The 21872-nt window shown below is 41.5% G+C and overlaps 1 protein-coding gene across 1 annotated transcript in view; it reads right to left on the bottom strand.

Annotated features, from left to right (window-relative positions):
• Nucleotides 1-282: 282 nt before the first annotated feature.
• Nucleotides 283-21872, bottom strand: part of nvd (cholesterol 7-desaturase nvd) — an 82862-nt gene continuing 61272 nt past the window's right edge. The window contains exons 3-9 of the mRNA XM_071663385.1: nucleotides 7559-7723; nucleotides 7147-7357; nucleotides 6785-6963; nucleotides 4388-4489; nucleotides 3975-4124; nucleotides 3459-3632; nucleotides 283-2437 (exon numbers count right to left, since the gene is read on the bottom strand). Of these exons, the coding sequence (XP_071519486.1) occupies nucleotides 2276-2437; nucleotides 3459-3632; nucleotides 3975-4124; nucleotides 4388-4489; nucleotides 6785-6963; nucleotides 7147-7357; nucleotides 7559-7723 (1143 nt within the window). The 3' untranslated portion in view covers nucleotides 283-2275. The remainder of the gene's footprint in view (nucleotides 2438-3458; nucleotides 3633-3974; nucleotides 4125-4387; nucleotides 4490-6784; nucleotides 6964-7146; nucleotides 7358-7558; nucleotides 7724-21872) is intronic.

Genomic DNA, 21872 nt, shown 5'->3' with positions numbered 1-21872 from the left:
AGGAGTAAAAGTGATTCTATTTACAAATGTCTATTCTACATTCCCTTCATCAGATATCCTTTAACCATTTTAGCTAAGTTCTGGCTATAAAAAGAGTTAAGGTCTGGTGAAAAAATGTTTGGGATAGTGAATAGCTATATACAAAAAAGATAAGCAGGCAGTAAGCAAGCACAAATAAGCTAGGGGAAAGGAAACCAGATTCTATAGTACACAGTCCTTACAGCATTCAGTAGAAGGTATCCTTAAAGAGGAGAATTCGGGTATACTGTGAAAAGCATTGAAAACGCTTTTTTTCGTCTTTATATTTACTCTTTGTAATTGATAAATCATTGCTATACATTTGTTTTTGATTTTATCATTCTTATTACTTTTAATTTAGATGATGATTTCACTTACAAAATTCTTTATTCAATTATTTCTATATTTTTCTTACATTAAAATAATTGCTGGTTAGTCATAAACACTTGAACAATATACAGCAACAACAGTTGAAACGTCCAAAGGCTAAAATAACAAAATGGGATGAAGTAATAGGATACAGTCTAGTAAAACAAAACATTAAAGACACATCAATACCGGGCATATAAAAGTTTGACAGTCGCTGTATTTCAAGAGCTATTTTGTACCTCTACTGCACCTGACAATAAGAGAGGAGAGATGGAAGTCATTGATGAAAGAGAAGAACAAGTTAACAGTATACGTAAAAAAAGAACTCCAACATGGAGACTGATGAGATTCATGCCTCTTTATACATATATATATATATCTGTATACAGTTATCCAGGTTGTATATATATATATATATATATATATATATATATATATATATATATATATATATATATATATATATAAAATAGGATAACTCATACAATCATTATGAGCATTATATTGAGAGCAGCAGATGTTGTATTCCTACTGATGTCAGCCTCATTCGAGTAGTTTATATTACTCGTACATCGTCAGTGTGGCTCATCATTTATAAGCCTCCATAACTTTAGGCCACCAAATGAAATGGCATGAATCCCATCCATTCTACTACGAAGATATGACTAAACAAATGACAGCATTAGACTTACAACTACAACTACTACTACTAATATAGGAAAGCTTAATCATCCATCATCGCTTGAACTTTGAATTATAAGGCCATATCCCTAAAATAGTATACTATATATCTTTCAATTTCTACATCATAATGATGTTGTGTAGTATTGTACTTTTTTACAACAATAAATATAAGTCTAATCAATGGCAAAGTTGAAGAAAGACATAAACTACAGGTTAACCAAGCACCTGACCCCGAAATTGAAATCGTGTCACTTTGGGGCCACTCATACCGTGTGGTCTCTGGTTTACTCCAACGTGCAATTTTGATCAAGCCTTTTGCTTGGTAATAAATAACTTTTGTTTGAATCAGAATTGGCACAAAAAAAAGATCAATAAGCACTGAGAACAGACCGAAATATGACATCAAATGAACATGGGTTTCCATGAAGTGCCTCTGTGATTGGAAGACGTTGGTGGATGATAAAAGCTTTTACCCTGCTAAGAATTACTCGTTGACATCCATAAATATTACTCCTAGATTTCATTGAGCATGGATCCGTGCACTGTTTATTGAAACAATTGATCCTTACATGCCATACAAACTACCAATGACAAATACTCTATTTTACTTATGACAAGGAGAGTCCTTATTCACAAAACAACTCAACCATTTCTTTTTATCTAATAGAAACAAATGCTATCCACTAAATCAAAAGGTACGTGTATCATTTTGTAAATTACTCTTTTTTTTTCACAAACTACATTTATTGTGTACCATCAGTACCATGTTTATCACTTGTCTTGCCTAATGATTTGATCACATTATACAGATCATGGTCTTAATTTCATTTTTGTTTACAAATGTCTGGGATTAATAATACTTGGCAAATGATAAGCATATGTTACAGCTGGGACCTAAACCTTTGTGTCTGAACCCCCTTATACTATAAGTTCATAGTTTCTGAATCTTTACGATAACTTTATAGATTCTAAACCATTACAACATATTCACAATAAAGTTACATTCTTACGATGTAAATCATTGGAACTATTTCATCAACAAAAGCATTCACTAATCCCTCAGAGGAGATAACAAATTTGACTCGAAACTCTGCTTTTACCTCACAGCTCAAACAAATCCTGGGAGGCTTCCCCTCCCACTCAAACATTGATTCCGTGTCACATAACTGATGATCAATGGACGACAGTGATCACTTGAGGGAAATTACCACTCGTAGTTGTCCTTCCTGAAGGTGAATTTGGGGCTATTATCAGAGTAAAACTGGTTATACCATCGACGGAATCTGAGGATGAGGCGATCTTCCGAGACTAAGAGCGGCTGGGACATGAACTGCTTGTTATTCCACACCATAACGTCTCGCTCAAACTGGAAAAAGCAAAAGAAAAAAGAAAACGTAGAAATAAGAATCACTTAGGTTTAAGGGGTTACTTCCCTGGTGTAGCGGTTTGCGTCCACGGGCCGCCTTGGGTCAAGCGCATAGGTTCGAATTCTGGTTGCGGCAGTCGGTCCACACTCATACCAGCTGTTCATCGACCCACGGGAATTTGTCGATAAAATGGTTACCTGGCTCAGGTTAGGATATATATATATATATATATATATATATATATATATATATATATATATATATATATATATATATATATATATATATATATATACATATAATACGATTGACTGATTATGCTTAATCGCCATTTCCCGCGTCAGCGAAGTAGCGCAAGGAAACAGACGAAGAATGGCCCAACCACTCATACACACATATACATATATACACATGTACATATTCATACTTCATGTTTTCATTCAATTCCCGTCGCCACACCACCACACAGGAAACAGCCCCCACCGCACCTCCAGCGAGGTAGCGCTAGGAAAAGACAAAAAAAAAGAAAAAAAGCCACATTCGTTCACACTCAGTCTCTAACTGCCATGTGCAATGCACCGAAACCACAGCTCCCTTTCCACAACCAGGCCCCACAAAACTTTCCATGGTTTATCCCAGACGCTTCACATGCCTTGGTTCAGGGGCATGGGATGGCCTTGAATAGGGCCTCTGTTGTCCATGCCGTCTCAGGCAACATATATAGGGTTAAGAATAATATAGGGGGAGTGGTACCAGGTACACAAATAGATATTAAAGTTTAAGATTGATATTACAGGGGAGGACTATTACCTTAAATAGGTACTCAAATTTGAAATAAGGATTAAGAGCGACAATAAGGGGGACTATTACCTTAAAAAAAGTACTAATATCAAAATCAAACTTTAAGCAAGACAATGAAGGCGGTTATTACCTTAAATTTAAGGTAATGGTACACAACACAGAAAACGTAGGACATCTTATTCTACATAATTTCACATGATCATGTCAGCTGGTACTTACATGGCGGGCCTCTGAGAACAGGACGAACTTGGCGTATGGAGCGATGAATGACCTGGACGAATAGAAATGGTGGACAACCTTCTGTCTCAGTGGCTCTAGCGGCGTGACTGTTTGGACGAGCACACCCGAACCCAAGGCTGTGTTGAAGTGGAGATGGACCAGACCAGGACCAACCTGGAGGGCGGGAGGAAATGATGTAGCCAGGTGAGTAAATAATAGATATCAAGGGAAAGAAATAGTAACAATTTGTTTTTGTTTCTTTTCCTTTCTCAATTTTTCTTACCAACAATAGGCACTCATAGAGTCAGGTCAAAGGCTAATGGTGGCAAGGATGTAGAGAAGGTGAGGGTGCAGTGAAATTGGCCTTTGACCTGACTTCTAAGGGCCACGTCAAAGGCCAATGGTGTCAAGGGTGAAGTGTAGATTGTGTTTGTCTATGGTGGAGTGAATATAGGTGTTTACGGCCGTTAGTACTTTACTGTAGTGAACTATCTAATCATGCCTGTTTTCTTTTACCTGTTCAGCTCTGACAGTCATGGTGAAGAGTTTGAACTTGCCACCGAAGACGGTGAAGGCATGTGTGACGGTAAGGTCGGCTGTGTGTGAATCTGGAGCGGATCTCACTTGCCACTCTCCATGCCACGAGTGTTTGGCCAGGTCTAGCACCTGGGTAGATACAACAACACAAAAGATTAGTCACCTACATCTACCCAAGTTTTCCTTCCTTGCTAATATGAGTGTCTTCAAGAAACACTTTCCAGCTCTTTAATATCTATTTCATTTTTTAACTGTACATATCCACTTTCAGGTGACAGTATTTTTCTTTCTAACTTCTATATTCCTGATCACAAATTTCTATAGGTTCAAAATTTCAGGATAATCAGCTTTTATTCAGATTCTCATTTGTACTCTGACAGCCGCCTAGGTACCTGGTTGTGAGCAAAGATGTCTCTGAGGTCAGAACCCTTGAAAATACTGGGTACATGAAGATGGCCTAGATGAGCCAGGTCGGCGCCGTTCTCGGGGATTTCCTGAAAGATGAAGGAAAAACCTTTAGTAGTAACTTAACTTTCTATCAAAGTTTTATGAAAACTAAGTTTTACAGGAATGGCGTCTCATAAAACCAGTCTTAATTTTCTTTCTCTCTACATTCAAATTAATGTAATTTGAATTGCCTCTCCTGCTTTAGCGAGGCAGCGCCAGGAACAAATGACCAGTGGTCACAATTATCCACATCCAGTCTCTAGCTGTCATGTACGCTCCTTTGAAACCAGAGACTACCATCCACATCCAGACCCCACAGAGTACTCCACGATTTACTCTGCAGACTTCATACTGACCTGGCTCAGCCCGCTGTGACAGCAGACCGCTCCCTTACGAAATGAACCACACTGATTCAATATTTGTCGTCCAAGTCACATCTCTCACACTCCTAAATATTCAGGCCCCGGTATCCCAAGGCCTTCACTCCACTTCCTCCTCTGTCTTCCCTTCTCCGATGGTCCTTCCGCTTCTGATACATTGATTCTATTCATCAGTCTTCACTCATCCTCTCCATGTACCCAGATTATTTCAGCACACCCTGTTTGGCCATCTCAATTACACTGTGGTTACTACCACACTTTTGTCTGAAGATCAACCCGCCTCACGCCACAAATCATCCACAGAGATTGCTTTCGAAGTCTAACATCCGCATCCATACCACACCGTTTGGAAAAACATATCTTCAAGTAAATAATACCCATATGAAGCAATAATACTACAAGCAGATCTCCAGTCGAAATATTTTGAGACTGAGCGGTGTTCGAAGAGACATCTGAGAGACCAAATTTGATAAATATGCGCTGCTTGAAAGGAGGAAAAACGAGAAACTAAATGATGACAGCATTTGTATTATCAAGCACAAACATGTGCAAAGAGAAGGCTCAATTAGATCCATTTAAGAGAGAAATCAACGAGATAACCAAGTTAAAATGTTTCGCCTGAAGGATGAGGAGGATTGCAACGCCAGAACATCAGGAAAGTTGTAACTCCACGAAAACCTTATTATAGAGCTGCGGACACAAACTGATAGCACGAACAAGATAAACTCAAAACATCTTTATGTAATAAATTGAAGGAAAGAAAATACACGACACCAGAAGCGTACAATTGGACGAAAACAAGCTGCAGAGGTTGGTCAGCAACCTGATGGAGTTAACCATCGTGGTAAAATACGAGGGAGTTAACCCCTGTGGTAATGGACATAGTAGTAGTACATAATTAAATTCGCGGTGTCCCACGTGGACTTTGAGATCACTGCTGTTTCCTGATCTATGCAAAATCACTTGCAAGGAGAGCTTGAATCATACCTTGATGTGAGTCAGTTACATTTAACTTATCAAGTAGATAAGGAGTGTATAGGATTATGATAACTTACAATGAGACCAAGACATGTTCCAGCTTGGATCAGGTTCATGGATTAATGAAGCTAGACCCAGTCACATGCAGGACAGAGGAAGACACCAGACCAGGTCATGACTCGCATCTTCCAGGAAGCAAAATTACAAGGGTCTACATGTAAGAGGGATTTTAAGGGTTGATGGAATGGCCAACTTGTTAAGACAGTAGAAAAAGGAAGTAATTCATAAACTTGGTGGTCACTGTCAAAACTGTCTTCAGGTACTCGAATAAGATGCCAGACGAACTGTTTACAGTATATACCACTTCTGAGGTTCAGCTAATGGCCGTTTCTGTTGACGTTGCGCATAATCTTAAATAATCGATCAGCCTCTCTTGAGGAGGAGGCCTGTCTAAACCCATTGGCAGAAAACGAGCTGCTGGAGAAGACTGGCTTCTTGAGAAGGTCCTCCAACAGGCAACAGTGACCGTGCCGAAGAAAGGCAACGGACCTAAAGGGAGGTGTTAGCAGCGATGTGAAGTTGATGAAGGTGGGAGACAGAAGGAGCCAGTCATGATTACATCTTTAAATTTCTAAACTTATTTGACACTTGATACTGGGCTGCTCTTTGGTGAGGGGAAACCGAACACTTAGAGAATACAAAAACAAGTCAGCAAAAGAAATCAGAAGTGATATGAAGAATATATACAGTTGTTAACGGGGAGGAGCAATTGATTAGAGGAAACAGAGACTACAGTAAAATTCCCTGTACGCATAAATGAACAGATAATCACAAACACAAACACAACAATTCTTCGTGTCTGCGAGTGAGAAAGGGCAGACATCTATGAGACTAAAGTTATTTACCAAGTCTGTGGTACCGGCAGTGAATAAGTGGTACTGTCAGAAAGTAAGGGACTAGGGTGGCGAGAGGCGAGTGACTGACCTGGATGTGAGCAAGGACCTGGTGCACAGTGCGACCACGGTAGGACCATGTGCCATCAGTGACCTCCACTACCTCCGGCACCTCCCACATGGGCGGGCGGTCCTCAGCGTCGTGCCATACGAAGATGAAGCCATTTACCTCACGACTTTCCCACCTCTTCACCTTCGCCGTCTTGGGCACTGCCGATGGATAAGTCTCTTATTCTGGCTGCAGTGGAAGTAGCTCAGACTATTAACTGACATCGTGCACAATTATATCATAAAATTCATAACCTTTATGATGAAGAATAAATCCTTAGCACTACTCATGATATTAGATAGAGACACTTCTCTGTGTAACGGAAGGAAGGGTTACAGGCTGACCTTTGGAAGAGTATGGTATGTGGACGCAGGCTCCGTCGGAACCCCTGAAGAGCCAGCCGTGGAAGGGGCACTCGAGACAGTCACCCTTGACCACCCCTCCCACCGCCAGGTTGGCCCCAATGTGCGGGCAGTAGGCATCCGTGACATGAGCTTCACCGTCTTCCCCGCGAAACACGGCCAGCGTCTCCCCAAACACTTGCACCGGCACCACCTACCGTATACATACAAGACTCATCACTCATGTTACTCACAGCATACCTTACTCATTATGGGGAAGAAGTTAATTGTTACGTGTGAATAGAAATTATGCAGGTTATTAGGAAAAAAAACCCTGAAAATTAAGTATAAATTCGTGAGACAACAAACATACCTCACCTCTCAATCATACAGTAACGAAGGGAATGAGAGATACCTGAGCCACAGCGACCTGTCTGGACTCGACGACGGCGAACCAACCGTTGGGGTAGACGGGCGGAAGGTTGCCCGTCTTTCTGAGGCGCTGCACTTCCCTGATCCTCTCGGCCAGGGGGGTGTTCCCGTCCCCGCCCAGGTACCCCCATCCAACCTCCGTTATATCCTGTTGACAGAGAAAAATATACAACACCTCATTATGAGCCACAAAATCTAGAATTTCTGTAAGCGTTGTTCAGAATGTATAAGAATAATTGTAAATGTGAGAACGTTGGTCTTATTCGCATTTACTCTTTAATTTCCACTTTCCTTTCTCGTCAGTTGCCATCAATAGTGGCGTTTCTTCAAGAATGGTTCCGTTTTCTACTATATTACTTTTTCGACCAGTAATTGTCCTCACTCCACCGCCGCTGAGGCTCAACAGTGTACTTTCCCACGACTATGAATACCTGCCTTCCTCACTTGCACGTTCTGTGTCACCCTTACCTCGATGCCTTCCCCATTCCTAAACTGAACAATATATCCTGGTGGGTTACATAATGGCGATTCAAGGATTTTCACACCCAAGTTGTTTCTATTTCTTTCTTTAAAATTTCTTTTGACTAAGAATTTTGGTGTCCAACGACTACTGAAATAGTATATGTATATATAATATATATATATATATATATATATATATATATATATATATATATATATATATATATATATATATATATATATATATATATATATATATTTTTTTTTTTTTTTTATTATTATACTTTGTCGCTGTCTCCCGCGTTTGCGAGGTAGCGCAAGGAAACAGACGAAAGAAATGGCCCAACCCCCCCCCCCCATACACATGTATATACATACGTCCACACACGCAAATATACATACCTACACAGCTTTCCATGGTTTACCCCAGACGCTTCACATGCCCTGCTTCAATCCACTGACAGCACGTCAACCCCGGTATACCACATCGCTCCAATTCACTCTATTCCTTGCCCTCCTTTCACCCTCCTGCATGTTCAGGCCCCGATCACACAAAATCTTTTTCACTCCATCTTTCCACCTCCAATTTGGTCTCCCTCTTCTCCTTGTTCCCTCCACCTCCGACACATATATCCTCTTGGTCAATCTTTCCTCACTCATCCTCTCCATGTGCCCAAACCACTTCAAAACACCCTCTTCTGCTCTCTCAACCACGCTCTTTTTATTTCCACACATCTCTCTTACCCTTACGTTACTCACTCGATCAAACCACCTCACACCACACATTGTCCTCAAACATCTCATTTCCAGCACATCCATCCTCCTGCGCACAACTCTATCCATAGCCCACGCCTCGCAACCATACAACATTGTTGGAACCACTATTCCTTCAAACATACCCATTTTTGCTTTCCGAGATAATGTTCTCGACTTCCACACATTCTTCAAGGCCCCCAGGATTTTCGCCCCCTCCCCCACCCTATGATCCACTTCCGCTTCCATGGTTCCATCCGCTGCCAGATCCACTCCCAGATATCTAAAACACTTCACTTCCTCCAGTTTTTCTCCATTCAAACTCACCTCCCAATTGACTTGACCCTCAACCCTACTGTACCTAATAACCTTGCTCTTATTCACATTTACTCTTAACTTTCTTCTTCCACACACTTTTCCAAACTCAGTCACCAGCTTCTGCAGTTTCTCACATGAATCAGCCACCAGCGCTGTATCATCAGCGAACAACAACTGACTCACTTCCCAAGCTCTCTCATCCCCAACAGACTTCATACTTGCCCCTCTTTCCAAAACTCTTGCATTTACCTCCCTAACAACCCCATCCATAAACAAATTAAACAACCATGGAGACATCACACACCCCTGCCGCAAACCTACATTCACTGAGAACCAATCACTTTCCTCTCTTCCTACACGTACACATGCCTTACATCCTCGATAAAAACTTTTCACTGCTTCTAACAACTTTCCTCCCACACCATATATTCTTAATACCTTCCACAGAGCATCTCTATCAACTCTATCATATGCCTTCTCCAGATCCATAAATGCTACATACAAATCCATTTGCTTTTCTAAGTATTTCTCACATACATTCTTCAAAGCAAACACCTGATCCACACATCCTCTACCACTTCTGAAACCACACTGCTCTTCCCCAATCTGATGCTCTGTACATGCCTTCACCCTCTCAATCAATACCCTCCCATATAATTTACCAGGAATACTCAACAAACTTATACCTCTGTAATTTGAGCACTCACTCTTATCCCCTTTGCCTTTGTACAATGGCACTATGCACGCATTCCGCCAATCCTCAGGCACCTCACCATGAGTCATACATACATTAAATAACCTTACCAACCAGTCAACAATACAGTCACCCCCTTTTTTAATAAATTCCACTGCAATACCATCCAAACCTGCTGCCTTGCCGGCTTTCATCTTCCGCAAAGCTTTCACTACCTCTTCTCTGTTTACCAAATCATTTTCCCTAACCCTCTCACTTTGCACACCACCTCGACCAAAACACCCTATATCTGCCACTCTATCATCAAACACATTCAACAAACCTTCAAAATACTCACTCCATCTCCTTCTCACATCACCACTACTTGTTTTCACCTCCCCACTTGCGCCCTTCACCGAAGTTCCCATTTGCTCCCTTGTCTTACGCACTTTATTTACCTCCTTCCAGAACATCTTTTTATTCTCCCTAAAATTTAATGATACTCTCTCACCCCAACTCTCATTTGCCCTTTTTTTCACCTCTTGCACCTTTCTCTTGACCTCCTGTCTCTTTCTTTTATACATCTCCCACTCAATTGCATTTTTTCCCTGCAAAAATCGTCCAAATGCCTCTCTCTTCTCTTTCACTAATACTCTTACTTCTTCATCCCACCACTCCCTACCCTTTCTAACCAACCCACCTCCCACTCTTCTCATGCCACAAGCATCTTTTGCGCAATCCATCACTGATTCCCTAAATACATCCCATTCCTCCCCCACTCCCCTTACTTCCATTGTTCTCACCTTTTTCCATTCTGTACTCAGTCTCTCCTGGTACTTCCTCACACAGGTCTATATATATATATATATATATATATATATATATATATATATATATATATATATATATATATATATATATATATATTCCTATGAGTCCACGGGCAAAATGAAACACGATAAGTTCCCAAGTGCACTTTCGTGTAATAATCACATCATCAGGGGGAGACAACAGAGAAATATAAGTCAGATGATATACATCGAAGAGACGAAGCTAGGACGCCATTTGGTAAACATGTGATTGTCCAAAACATACAACGAGCGTTCATAAACTTATTTTAAAAATTTTACCAACAATAAAGTTATCTAATTTGTATAGACCATCACTAATATCAAGATTATAATTCTTTGTGTATTCAATAATAGAAGATTCAATGATATTTCTCTTGGTTTTAGAGTTTAGAGTTAATAACTGAGATGGCATTACTCCAGTCAATACAATGATCATAGTTTTTAACGTGATTAAACAAGGCATTTGATTCTCGTCCCGTTCTTATACTATATTTATGTTGCTTAAGTCTAACAGAAAGATCCTTACCAGTCTGACCAACATAAAATTTATCATAATTTCCACATGGCACTTTATAGATGCATCCAAGAGAATTTTCTGGTGAATTACTGATTAAGATATTCTTTATAGTATTATTGTTGCTAAAGGTAACATTTACATTAAAGGTTTTAAACAACATGGCAAGTGAAGTGAAATTATCATTAACCATCTTCTGATTCACGGACATCGTGATGCATCACGCATCCCCACTTGGTGAAGTAACTAACGCTCACATTCGGGCTTAGGAAAGCAGTTTAAATGAACTCCCAACACACCATAGTAATGTGTATGTCTCAAGCATGTAGCCTACACAAGATATTCAATGTAAACAAGTTACTACTGGGCATCCTAGAGTCGAACACGGGTCATTTGTGTTACAACCAAGTAGACAAAAATTCATGTTACGGTGTGTATGTAATAACTCATTTGAAATTACCTATATGCACCATACGGAGAGGGAATTTTACACTCGTGGGACACAATATCTTAGAAGACATTTTTTAGCCTACAACTTTTCACACTTCTGTATGCTGTCCGCATTCCCTTTCAGTCTATTCCATTCATTTACCACTCTTATACTATAAGAAATCTATATACATATAGATATCTTTATGTTTCTTGCTTACTCCATGTTAAGAATTTGGGTTGTCTTATCCCTACGTCTTTCGATGAATTATTCCCTTGTGGCGAGCCGAGCCACTTTGGTCTTGAACCGTCGTTCGTCGAGCTCGAGCACACGCGTGGACCTGGCGTGATCTGGGCCGACCAATCAACGCCGACCAAGGGTGGACAGCTGGCGGGGTGCAGCAACGGACTCAAACGGAGCTAGGCTTCACTTCACAGTCAACACATTAACACGCGCACCTTGCCCTTTCGTACTCACTGTTGAGCTGTATCGTTCAAATATTAAACTGAGTGTTTATGCGTGTGAACCTCCTCACCCTCTTATTCCTTCTTGAATACCCATATTATTTGATAACCTCCTTAGTGGTATAATGTCAAATATGTTCCAGTAGTCCACATACAAAGAATCCCCCAGCCTCCTCTTTCGTGTAAAGCTGAGCTCACTCACTCCAGAAATCTCAGACGTTCGTTACACATAATTACCTTTCCCCGACACCCACTGTATCGCACTTAAGTACTTTCGTCTCTGCAAGAAGTTATCCATTTTGTTTTCCGATAATTATTTCCGGTAATTTACAGGCGATACTCGATTGGGAGGCTGGTCTGTAGCTGATCGTATTCTCCTGATCTATCTTTCTCTTCTTAGGACAGGTATGAAACGCTTGCCCTCTTCCATTCCCTTGGCACTTTTATCTTTCTACGCTTACATCTTGAACGTCGTCTCATGTGGTTTATTAAGTGCATGTATTTTCAACACACTTTAGGATATTTCTTCTAGACCACCAGCTTTATAAGAATTAAGACCCTCCTTCAGTGTTATGTTTCTGCCATTTCTGGATATCACAATGTTTTCCAAGACTTCCTCCCCGTTCCATGCTATTTGTACTGGAGCTATAGTATTTTCTACTGCAAAAGCCTCTTGAACTTTTCATTCAGTTGCTGTCACACATTTACATCATAGTCTACAGCTTTTCCCTCTGACTCCCTCAGTCTTATCAGCTGTTCTTTTACTAACAATTTAACAATCTAACATTATCAAATTTGAGAAAGCTTTGAACTGTCTACCCTGAGCACGATATTCTTTTCAGTTTCATTGTGCCTCTTTTTTTTTTATCTTACTGTTATCGTTTCTTACTCTCTTATACCTTCCTTTCAGACGTTTGCTGGCTAGGGTTTCGCCTGTATCATTGTCACAGCGCATCGCTACATCGCTAAGCGCCTTCGCTTTTTGACATATTTCATCAAACTACGTCTACTTCTATACCCTTCCATCTATATCTGAGGCTAAAGGTACCCATGTTCCTACTCCTCCTTAAGATATCACAAAACTTTCTACTACAGCCCCTGGTTTCCTGGTTACTGTGAACTACATTTCCTATTGTAAGTTACGTTGAGTTCTATGCAATGTCCACGAAATCATATCATCTTTTGATTGTGTTACATCGCTCTTTATCTATTCTCATTAGCGACGTGAACAGACTCCAGCATCATATAATCACTTTTTCCAATTGGTTTATTACTTAAAGAAGTAACAATGCCACTGGAACTTAAAGTATTAGTATGGTTAGTAGCATTTGAAACATCAAGCACTGTCATTAACTCCTCAAGCAGTGGAAAGATCACAAAAAGAATGAGTACGATTTCTCTCTCTCTCTCTCTCTCTCTCTCTCTCTCTCTCTCTCTCTCTCTCTCTCTCTCTCTCTCTCTCTCCCCGCCTAACACACAACATAAATCTTACATAGATTCTTCAGAGAAACCAAAGTTGTTCTCTAACTCTGTTTGAGGAAAGCATTTAGTTCGCTGTGAGACAGTTGGTTAACAATCTAACAAACATTTTCTGGCGATCTGTCCGACTAAAGACCTGCAGCTTCATTCATACATACATCACTGGCACATATAGTTTACACCTATACGGTCGTAAATACGGCGAGGAGGTGGTAGTCCTGGCCAATAATTGTGACGTGGCAGGTACATCTGCACTAACCAAAGGGGAGAGAGAGAGAGAGAGAGAGAGAGAGAGAGAGAGAGAGAGAGAGAGAGAGAGAGAGAGAGAGAGAGAGAGAGTAACTCCTGTTGGACACGCCAGCCAAATGACACTAAAGTGGACTTAAGCAGAATGCACTGTTCATATTATGGTTTCACACCAGAACTACGTATAATCTTCAACAGCTACCGCTGTGCCTAATAATGGTTAAGGCGCTGACGCCCTGCTGAGATAACATTACATATGTAAGAGCTAAAGTACGGAGGGGAATGTGTTACATCAGTACATCTGGCGCACGCACACCACGCGGCGAGGGAGGTGATCAAATGCTGTCTGAGTAGCCAATTCCCTACGCAGCTTAGAAATGTAGGCTATAGATATCAGACATTAGGTAATCTTGACACACGACAGCTCCGGCTGACAAGAATACAAGAAAGTAACGGAGTAAATTTTCCGAGGGAGTAAACAGGCGCGAATAAACGGCTGACACAGTTGTACGTAAGCTGTTTCGTCTTCACAACCATAATAGCTTCGTCTGCACGTCAGGCTAACGGTTTGCATTTTTCAGCTGCATGCCAAAAGTAGTTACATAACAACCGCTGTAGACATAAATGACTTTACACTTCCTCCTCCTTCACCCCGTAGTGTGTGTGTGTGTGTGTGTGTGTGTGTGTGTGTGTGTTTGACAAGTATGTGGATCTTCTAACAGAGGCATCAAGTTCCCCATGTGGCAAGAGAGGTTGTGGGACAACGAACGCCTTGCTGCTACTTGGTCAAAATTTACCCGGTCGCTTTTCAACAACCATAACTTCAAATGTTCTTATTATTAGCAGTGGCGGTAGTAGGTGTCGGGGTATTGGTGGACTGCCAGGAGAGCTACGTCACAGGTTAGAACGCTCTCCCTGCCCTACAAGCTCACTCTTTTTCTGGCCTTGCAGTGTAGCTGCCCACTAGATCAACAAATGTACGAGATGCCTTATTGGAACCCAGGTCAGACACAGATGGATTATGTAGATAGAAGTAATAGGTACATGAGACATTGAGTTAGGTTCTTTTGGTATTTCATCATTTAGGGATTTGATACGGATGAAATATAAGCTGCAGTCAGTTGACAAGAACCTCCGGAAAGGACACAACTCAACTCCTACAATTGGCAATTTGTTCTGCTGTGGATTCTCCTCGTCGATCAAAGGGTGTGTTTACATGCACCGCTGCCAACCTGTTGTCATTTCGATGCGTTCACGGAGATACATGACTGTACTGTCGTGTATTACTGCAAGGAGCTTACACGGACGACTGCCCCTGGCCCGAAACCATCTATGACGCACGAAAAATAATGTAGGAAGGAGAAAGTGGTGGTGGGGTCGCGTGTTAGCACATATTAGTGAGTGGCTGGCTGGCCCACCCGCCCGATGCTACCCAACAGCACTCTCACTTACCCTACCACTCGGAGGTTACCCAGGAAGTCCGGTCCATTACATGATATGTAGCTTGATCGTCTACGCGTTAAATTTGTACTAAAGAAAATAGTTGAAATTAAAAGAACATACGAAATGACGCAAGTTTTTCTGCACACTCTTGGAGCGCGTATGCACATAACAGAAAAGGCACCTTTGGCAAAATCTCGGCTACGATTACTGAAGAGCAAAAATGACACGGCACCAGTCGGTAAAAAGTATGAATGACGCCATGGAGAAATTCTTTCGTAACCTAACCTCATCTAACATATCCTAGCCTACATTTAATTTACCTAACCTAGCTCAAACCTTAAGGTTTGAGAAAGAAAACTCGGGTCGCGCTCCACAGAACCATAGCAACTTAATCTCACAGCTGTAGAAGATGCGCAGTGTCTGTTACAGAAAGAAGTAAACAATTTGCACATAAAATACCACGCCAGGCTTACCTAATACTGCGGATTTCTATGTGGGTCTCCTGTACTTCTTCTTCTGATACAAACTGCGTGTCTTTTGTCAGTATAAGCTTACACTGTGTATTTTTGTTGTACTAGACTAGAGCGAACATTCTGGAAAGAGTGTCGTTTCAGTTATATTTAGGAATGTACAAAGAAGTCGGCATTACAAGCGGACAGCACAATGTGGAGATCAAATGTCGTGCCTATATATAAGATGGTAAAAGAGGCAGGCAACTCGCTGAATCGTAGATTGGTATCGCCGAAAAGCACAGTCAGCGACAGACAAATAATCAAGAAGAAATGAGAGGAGTATTTGCTAAGGCACTTACTTCCTCAGTGAGAAGCAACAAGGAGTCACGGTAAAAGAGATCTTGGGACGGCATCTTGAGAGAGAAGGGATCGGTAGCCTACATGAAAGCAGTAGAGGGATCAACTGTGTGCTAATAAACAGTCAGAAAGCATTTGCCACTATCTTGGTATATGCCATGAATGGGTATCTATATCTATCTATCTATCTATCTATCTATCTATCTATCTATTTATCTATCTATCTATCTATCTATCTATCCATCTATATATATATATATATATATATATATATATATATATATATATATATATATATATATATACATATATATATATATATATTATTTTTTTTTTATTATACTTTGTCGCTGTCTCCCGCGTTTGCGAGGTAGCGCAAGGAAACAGACGAAAGAAATGGCCCAACCCCCCCCCCATACACATGTATATACATACGTCCACACACGCAAATATACATACCTACACAGCTTTCCATGGTTTACCCCAGACGCTTCACATGCCTTGATTCAATCCACTGACAGCACGTCAACCCCGGTATACCACATCGCTCCAATTCACTCTATTCCTTGCCCTCCTTTCACCTTCCTGCATGTTCAGGCCCCGATCACACAAAATCTTTTCACTCCATCTTTCCACCTCCAATTTGGTCTCCCTCTTCTCCTCGTTCCCTCCACCTCCGACACATATATCCTCTTGGTCAATCTTTCCTCACTCATTCTCTCCATGTGCCCAAACCACTTCAAAACACCCTCTTCTGCTCTCTCAACCACGCTCTTTTTATTTCCACACATCTCTCTTACCCTTACGTTACTCACTCGATCAAACCACCTCACACCACACATTGTCCTCAAACATCTCATTTCCAGCACATCCATCCTCCTGCGCACAACTCTATCCATAGCCCACGCCTCGCAACCATACAACATTGTTGGAACCACTATTCCTTCAAACATACCCATTTTTGCTTTCCGAGATAATGTTCTCGACTTCCACACATTCTTCAAGGCCCCCAGAATTTTCGCCCCCTCCCCCACCCTATGATCCACTTCCGCTTCCATGCTTCCATCCGCTGCCAGATCCACTCCCAGATATCTAAAACACTTCACTTCCTCCAGTTTTTCTCCATTCAAACTCACCTCCCAATTGACTTGACTCTCAACCCTACTGTACCTAATAACCTTGCTCTTATTCACATTTACTCTTAACTTTCTTCTTCCAAACACTTTACCAAACTCAGTCACCAGCTTCTGCAGTTTCTCACATGAATCAGCCACCAGCGCTGTATCATCAGCGAACAACAACTGACTCACTTCCCAAGCTCTCTCATCCCCAACAGACTTCATACTTGCCCCTCTTTCCAAAACTCTTGCATTTACCTCCCTAACAACCCCATCCATAAACAAATTAAACAACCATGGAGACATCACACACCCCTGCCGCAAACCTACATTCACTGAGAACCAATCACTTTCCTCTCTTCCTACACGTACACATGCCTTACATCCTCGATAAAAACTTTTCACTGCTTCTAACAACTTTCCTCCCACACCATATATTCTTAATACCTTCCACAGAGCCTCTCTATCAACTCTATCATATGCCTTCTCCAGATCCATAAATGCTACATACAAATCCATTTGCTTTTCTAAGTATTTCTCACATACATTCTTCAAAGCAAACACCTGATCCACACATCCTCTACCACTTCTGAAACCACACTGCTCTTCCCCAATCTGATGCTCTGTACATGCCTTCACCCTCTCAATCAATACCCTCCCATATAATTTACCAGGAATACTCAACAAACTTATACCTCTGTAATTTGAGCACTCACTCTTATCCCCTTTGCCTTTGTACAATGGCACTATGCACGCATTCCGCCAATCCTCAGGCACCTCACCATGAGTCATACATACATTAAATAAGCTTACCAACCAGTCAACAATACAGTCACCCCCTTTTTTTAATAAATTCCACTGCAATACCATCCAAACCTGCTGCCTTGCCGGCTTTCATCTTCCGCAAAGCTTTCACTACCTCTTCTCTGTTTACCAAATCATTTTCCCTGGGGATAGGGGAGAAAGAATACTTCCCACGCATTCCTCACGTGTCGTAGAAGGCGACTAAAGGGGACGGGAGCGGGGGGCTAGTAACCCTCCCCTCCTTGTATTTTAACTTTCTAAAAGGGGAAACAGAAGAGGAAGTCACGCGGGGAGTGCTCATCCTCCTCGAAGGCTCAGATTGGGGTGTCTAAATGTGTGTGGATGTAACCAAGATGAGAAAAAAGGAGAGATAGGTAGTATGTTTGAGGAAAGGAACCTGGATGTTTTGGCTCTGAGTGAAACGAAGCTAAAGGGTAAAGGAGAAGAGTGGTTTGGGAATATCTTTGGAGTAAAGTCAGGGGTTAGGGAGAGGACAAGAGGAAGGGAAGGAGTAGCACTACTCCTGAAACAGGAGTGGTGGGAGTATGTGATAGAATGTAAGAAAGTAAACTCTAGATTGATATGGGTAAAACTGAAAGTTGATGGAGAGAGATGGGTGATTATTGGTGCATATGCACCTGGGCATGAGAAGAAAGATCATGAGAGGCAAGTGTTTTGGAAGCAGCTGAATGAGTGTGTTAGTGGTGTTGATGCACGAGACCGGGTTATAGTGCTGGGTGATTTGAATGCAAAGGTGAGTAATGTGGCAGTTGAGGGAGTAATTGGTATACATGGGGTGTTCAGTGTTGTAAATGGAAATGGTGAAGACCTTGTAGATATATGTGCTGAAAAAGGACTGGTGATTGGGATAAGTAGGAGAGATGGCCAGAGAGCATTATTGGATTACGTGTTAATTGATAGGCGTGCGAAAGAGAGACTTTTGGATATTAATGCACTGAGAGGTGCAACTGGAGGGATATCTGATCATTATCTTGTGGAGGCGAAGGTGAAGATTTGTAGAGGTTTTCAGAAAAGAAGAGAGAATGTTGGGGTGAAGAGAGTGGTGATAGTAAGTGAGCTTGGGAGGGAGAATTGTGTGAGGAATTACCAGGAGAGACTGAGTACAGAATGGAAAAAGGTGAGAACAAAGGAGGTAATGGGAGTGGGGGAGGAATGGGATGCATTCAGGGAAGTAGTGATGGCTTGCGCAAAAGATGCTTGTGGCATGAGAAGCGTGGGAGGTGGGTAGATTAGAAAGGATAGTGAATGGTGGGATGAAGAAGTAAGATTATTAGTGAAAGAGAAGAGAGAGGCATTTGGAGGATTTTTGCAAGGAAATAATTTAATGAGTGGGAGATGTATAAAAGAAAGAGGCAGGAGGTCAAGAGAAAGGTGCAAGAGGTGAAAAAAGGGGAAATGAGAGTTGGCGTGAGAGAGTATCATTACATTTTAGGGAGAATACAAAGATGTTTTGGAAGGAGGTAAATAAAGTGCGTAAGACAAGGGAACAAATGGGAACTTCATTGAAGGGGGCTAATGGGGAGGTAATAGTGGTGATGTGAGAAGGAAATGGAGTGAGTATTTTGAAGGTTTGTTGAATGTGTTTGATGATAGAGTGGCAGACATAGTGTTTTGGTCAAGGTGGTGTGCAAAGTGAGAGGGTTAGGAAGGAGGATTTGGTAAACAGAGAAGAGGTAGTAAAAGGTTTGCGGAAGATGAAAGCCGGCAAGGCAGCGGGTTTGGATGGCACTGCAGTGGAATTTATTAAAAAAGGGGGTGACTGTATTGTTGACTGATTGGTAAGGTTATTTAATGTATGTATGATTCATGGTGAGGTGCCTGAGGATTGGCGGAATGACTGCATAGTGCCATTGTACAAAGGCAAAGGGAACAAAGGTGAGTGCTCAAATTACAGAGGTATAAGTTTGTTGAGTATTCCTGGTAAATTATATGGGAGGGTATCGATTGAGAGTGTGAAGGCATGTACAGAGCATCAGATTGGGGAAGAGCAGTGTGGTTTCAGAAGTGGTAGAGGATGTGTGGATCAGGTGTTTGCTTTGAAGAATGTTGTGAGAAATACTTAGAAAAGCAAATGGATTTGTATGTAGCATTCATGGATCTGGAGAAGGCATATGATAGAGTTGATAGAGGTGGAGGGTATTAAGAATATATGGTGTGGGAGGCAAGTTGTTGGAAGCAGTGAAAAGTATTTTCGAGGATGTAAGGCATGTGTACGTGTAGGAAGAGAGGAAAGTGATTAGTTCTCAGTGAATGTAGGTTTGCGGCAGGGGTGTGTGATGTCTCCATGGTTGTTTAATTTGTTTATGGATGGGGTTGTTAGGGAGGTGAATGCAAGGGTTTTGGAAAGAGGGGCAAGTATGCAGTCTGTTGTGGATGAGAGAGCTTGGGAAGTGAGTCAGTTGTTGTTCGCTTATGATACAGCGCTGGTGGCTGATTCATGTGAGAAACTGCAGAAGCTGGTGACTGAGTTTGGGAAAGCGTGTGAAAGAAGAAAGTTTAGAGTAAATGTGAATAAGAGCAAGGTTATTAGGTACAGTAGGGTTGAGGGTCACGTCAATTGGGAGGTAAGTTTGAATGGAGAAAAACTGAGGAAGTGAAGTGTTTTAAATATCTGGGAGCGGATTTGGCAGCGGATGGAACCATGGATGCGGAAGTGAATCATAGGGTGGGGGAGGGGGGGAAAATTCTGGGAGCCTTGAAGAATGCGTGGAATTCGAGAACATTATCTCGGAAAGCAAAAATGGGTATGTTTGAAGGAATAGTGATTCCAACAATGTTGTATGGTTGCGAGGCGTGGGCTATGGATAGACTTGTGCGGAGGAGGGTGGATGTGCTGGAAATGAGATGTTTGAGGACAATATGTGGTGTGAGATGGTTTGATCGAGTAAGTAATAATAGGGTAAGAGAGGTGTGTGGTAATAAAAAGAGTGTGGTTAAGAGAGCAGAAGAGGGTGTTTTGAAATGGTTTGGTCACATGGAGAGAATGAGTGAGGAAAGATTGACCAAGAGGATATATGTGTCAGAGGTGGAGGGAACGAGAAGTGGGAGACCAAATTGGAGGTGGAGAGATGGAGTGAAAAAGATTTTGAGTGATCGGGGCCTGAACATGCAGGAGGGTGAAAGGCGTGCAAGGAATAGAGTGAATTGGAACGAAGTGGTATACCGAGGTCGACGTGCTGTCAATGGATTGAACCAGGGCATGTGAAGCGTCTGGGGTAAACCATGGAAAGTTCTGTGGGGCCTGGATGTGGAAAGGGAGCTGTGGTTTCGGTGCATTATTACATGACAGCTAGAGACTGAGTGTGAATGAATGGGGCCTTTGTTGTCTTCCTAGTGCTACCTCGCGGACATGAGGGGGGAGCGGGTTGTTATTTCATGTGTGGCGGGATGGCGATGATGAATAAGGGCAGACAGTATGAATTATGTACATGTGTATATATGTATATATCTGTGTGTGTATATATATGTATACGTTGAGATGTATAGGTATGTATAGTTGCGTGTGTGGACGTGTATGTATATACATGTGTATGTGGGTGGGATGGGCCATTGTTTCGTCTGTTTCCTTGCGCTACCTCGCTAACGCGGAGGACATAAATAAAATACATATATATATATATATATATATATATATATATATATATATATATATATATATATATATATATGTGTGTGTGTGTGTGTGTGTGTGTGTGTGTGTGTAGGGTAAAACCCAGTACACGGCGACATGATATTTTAGAAGAGATATGCGAAGAGTGAAAGTCTTGCCTAAAGTTGCTGGAGTGGATGGGACTATAGACGAATTTCATGAGAAAAGGGTGAGTGCTTTGTTGACAGGTTAGTTTGGATTCTAACGTATGTATAGCTCATGGCGACGTGCTTGAGGATTGGCGAAGTGTCTGTGTAGTTCTA

This window comes from Panulirus ornatus, chromosome 7 (genome assembly GCF_036320965.1).
Source record: "Panulirus ornatus isolate Po-2019 chromosome 7, ASM3632096v1, whole genome shotgun sequence".
Classification (NCBI taxonomy): Eukaryota; Metazoa; Arthropoda; class Malacostraca; order Decapoda; family Palinuridae; genus Panulirus; species Panulirus ornatus.
This window is presented reverse-complemented; position numbering and strand designations above follow the sequence as displayed.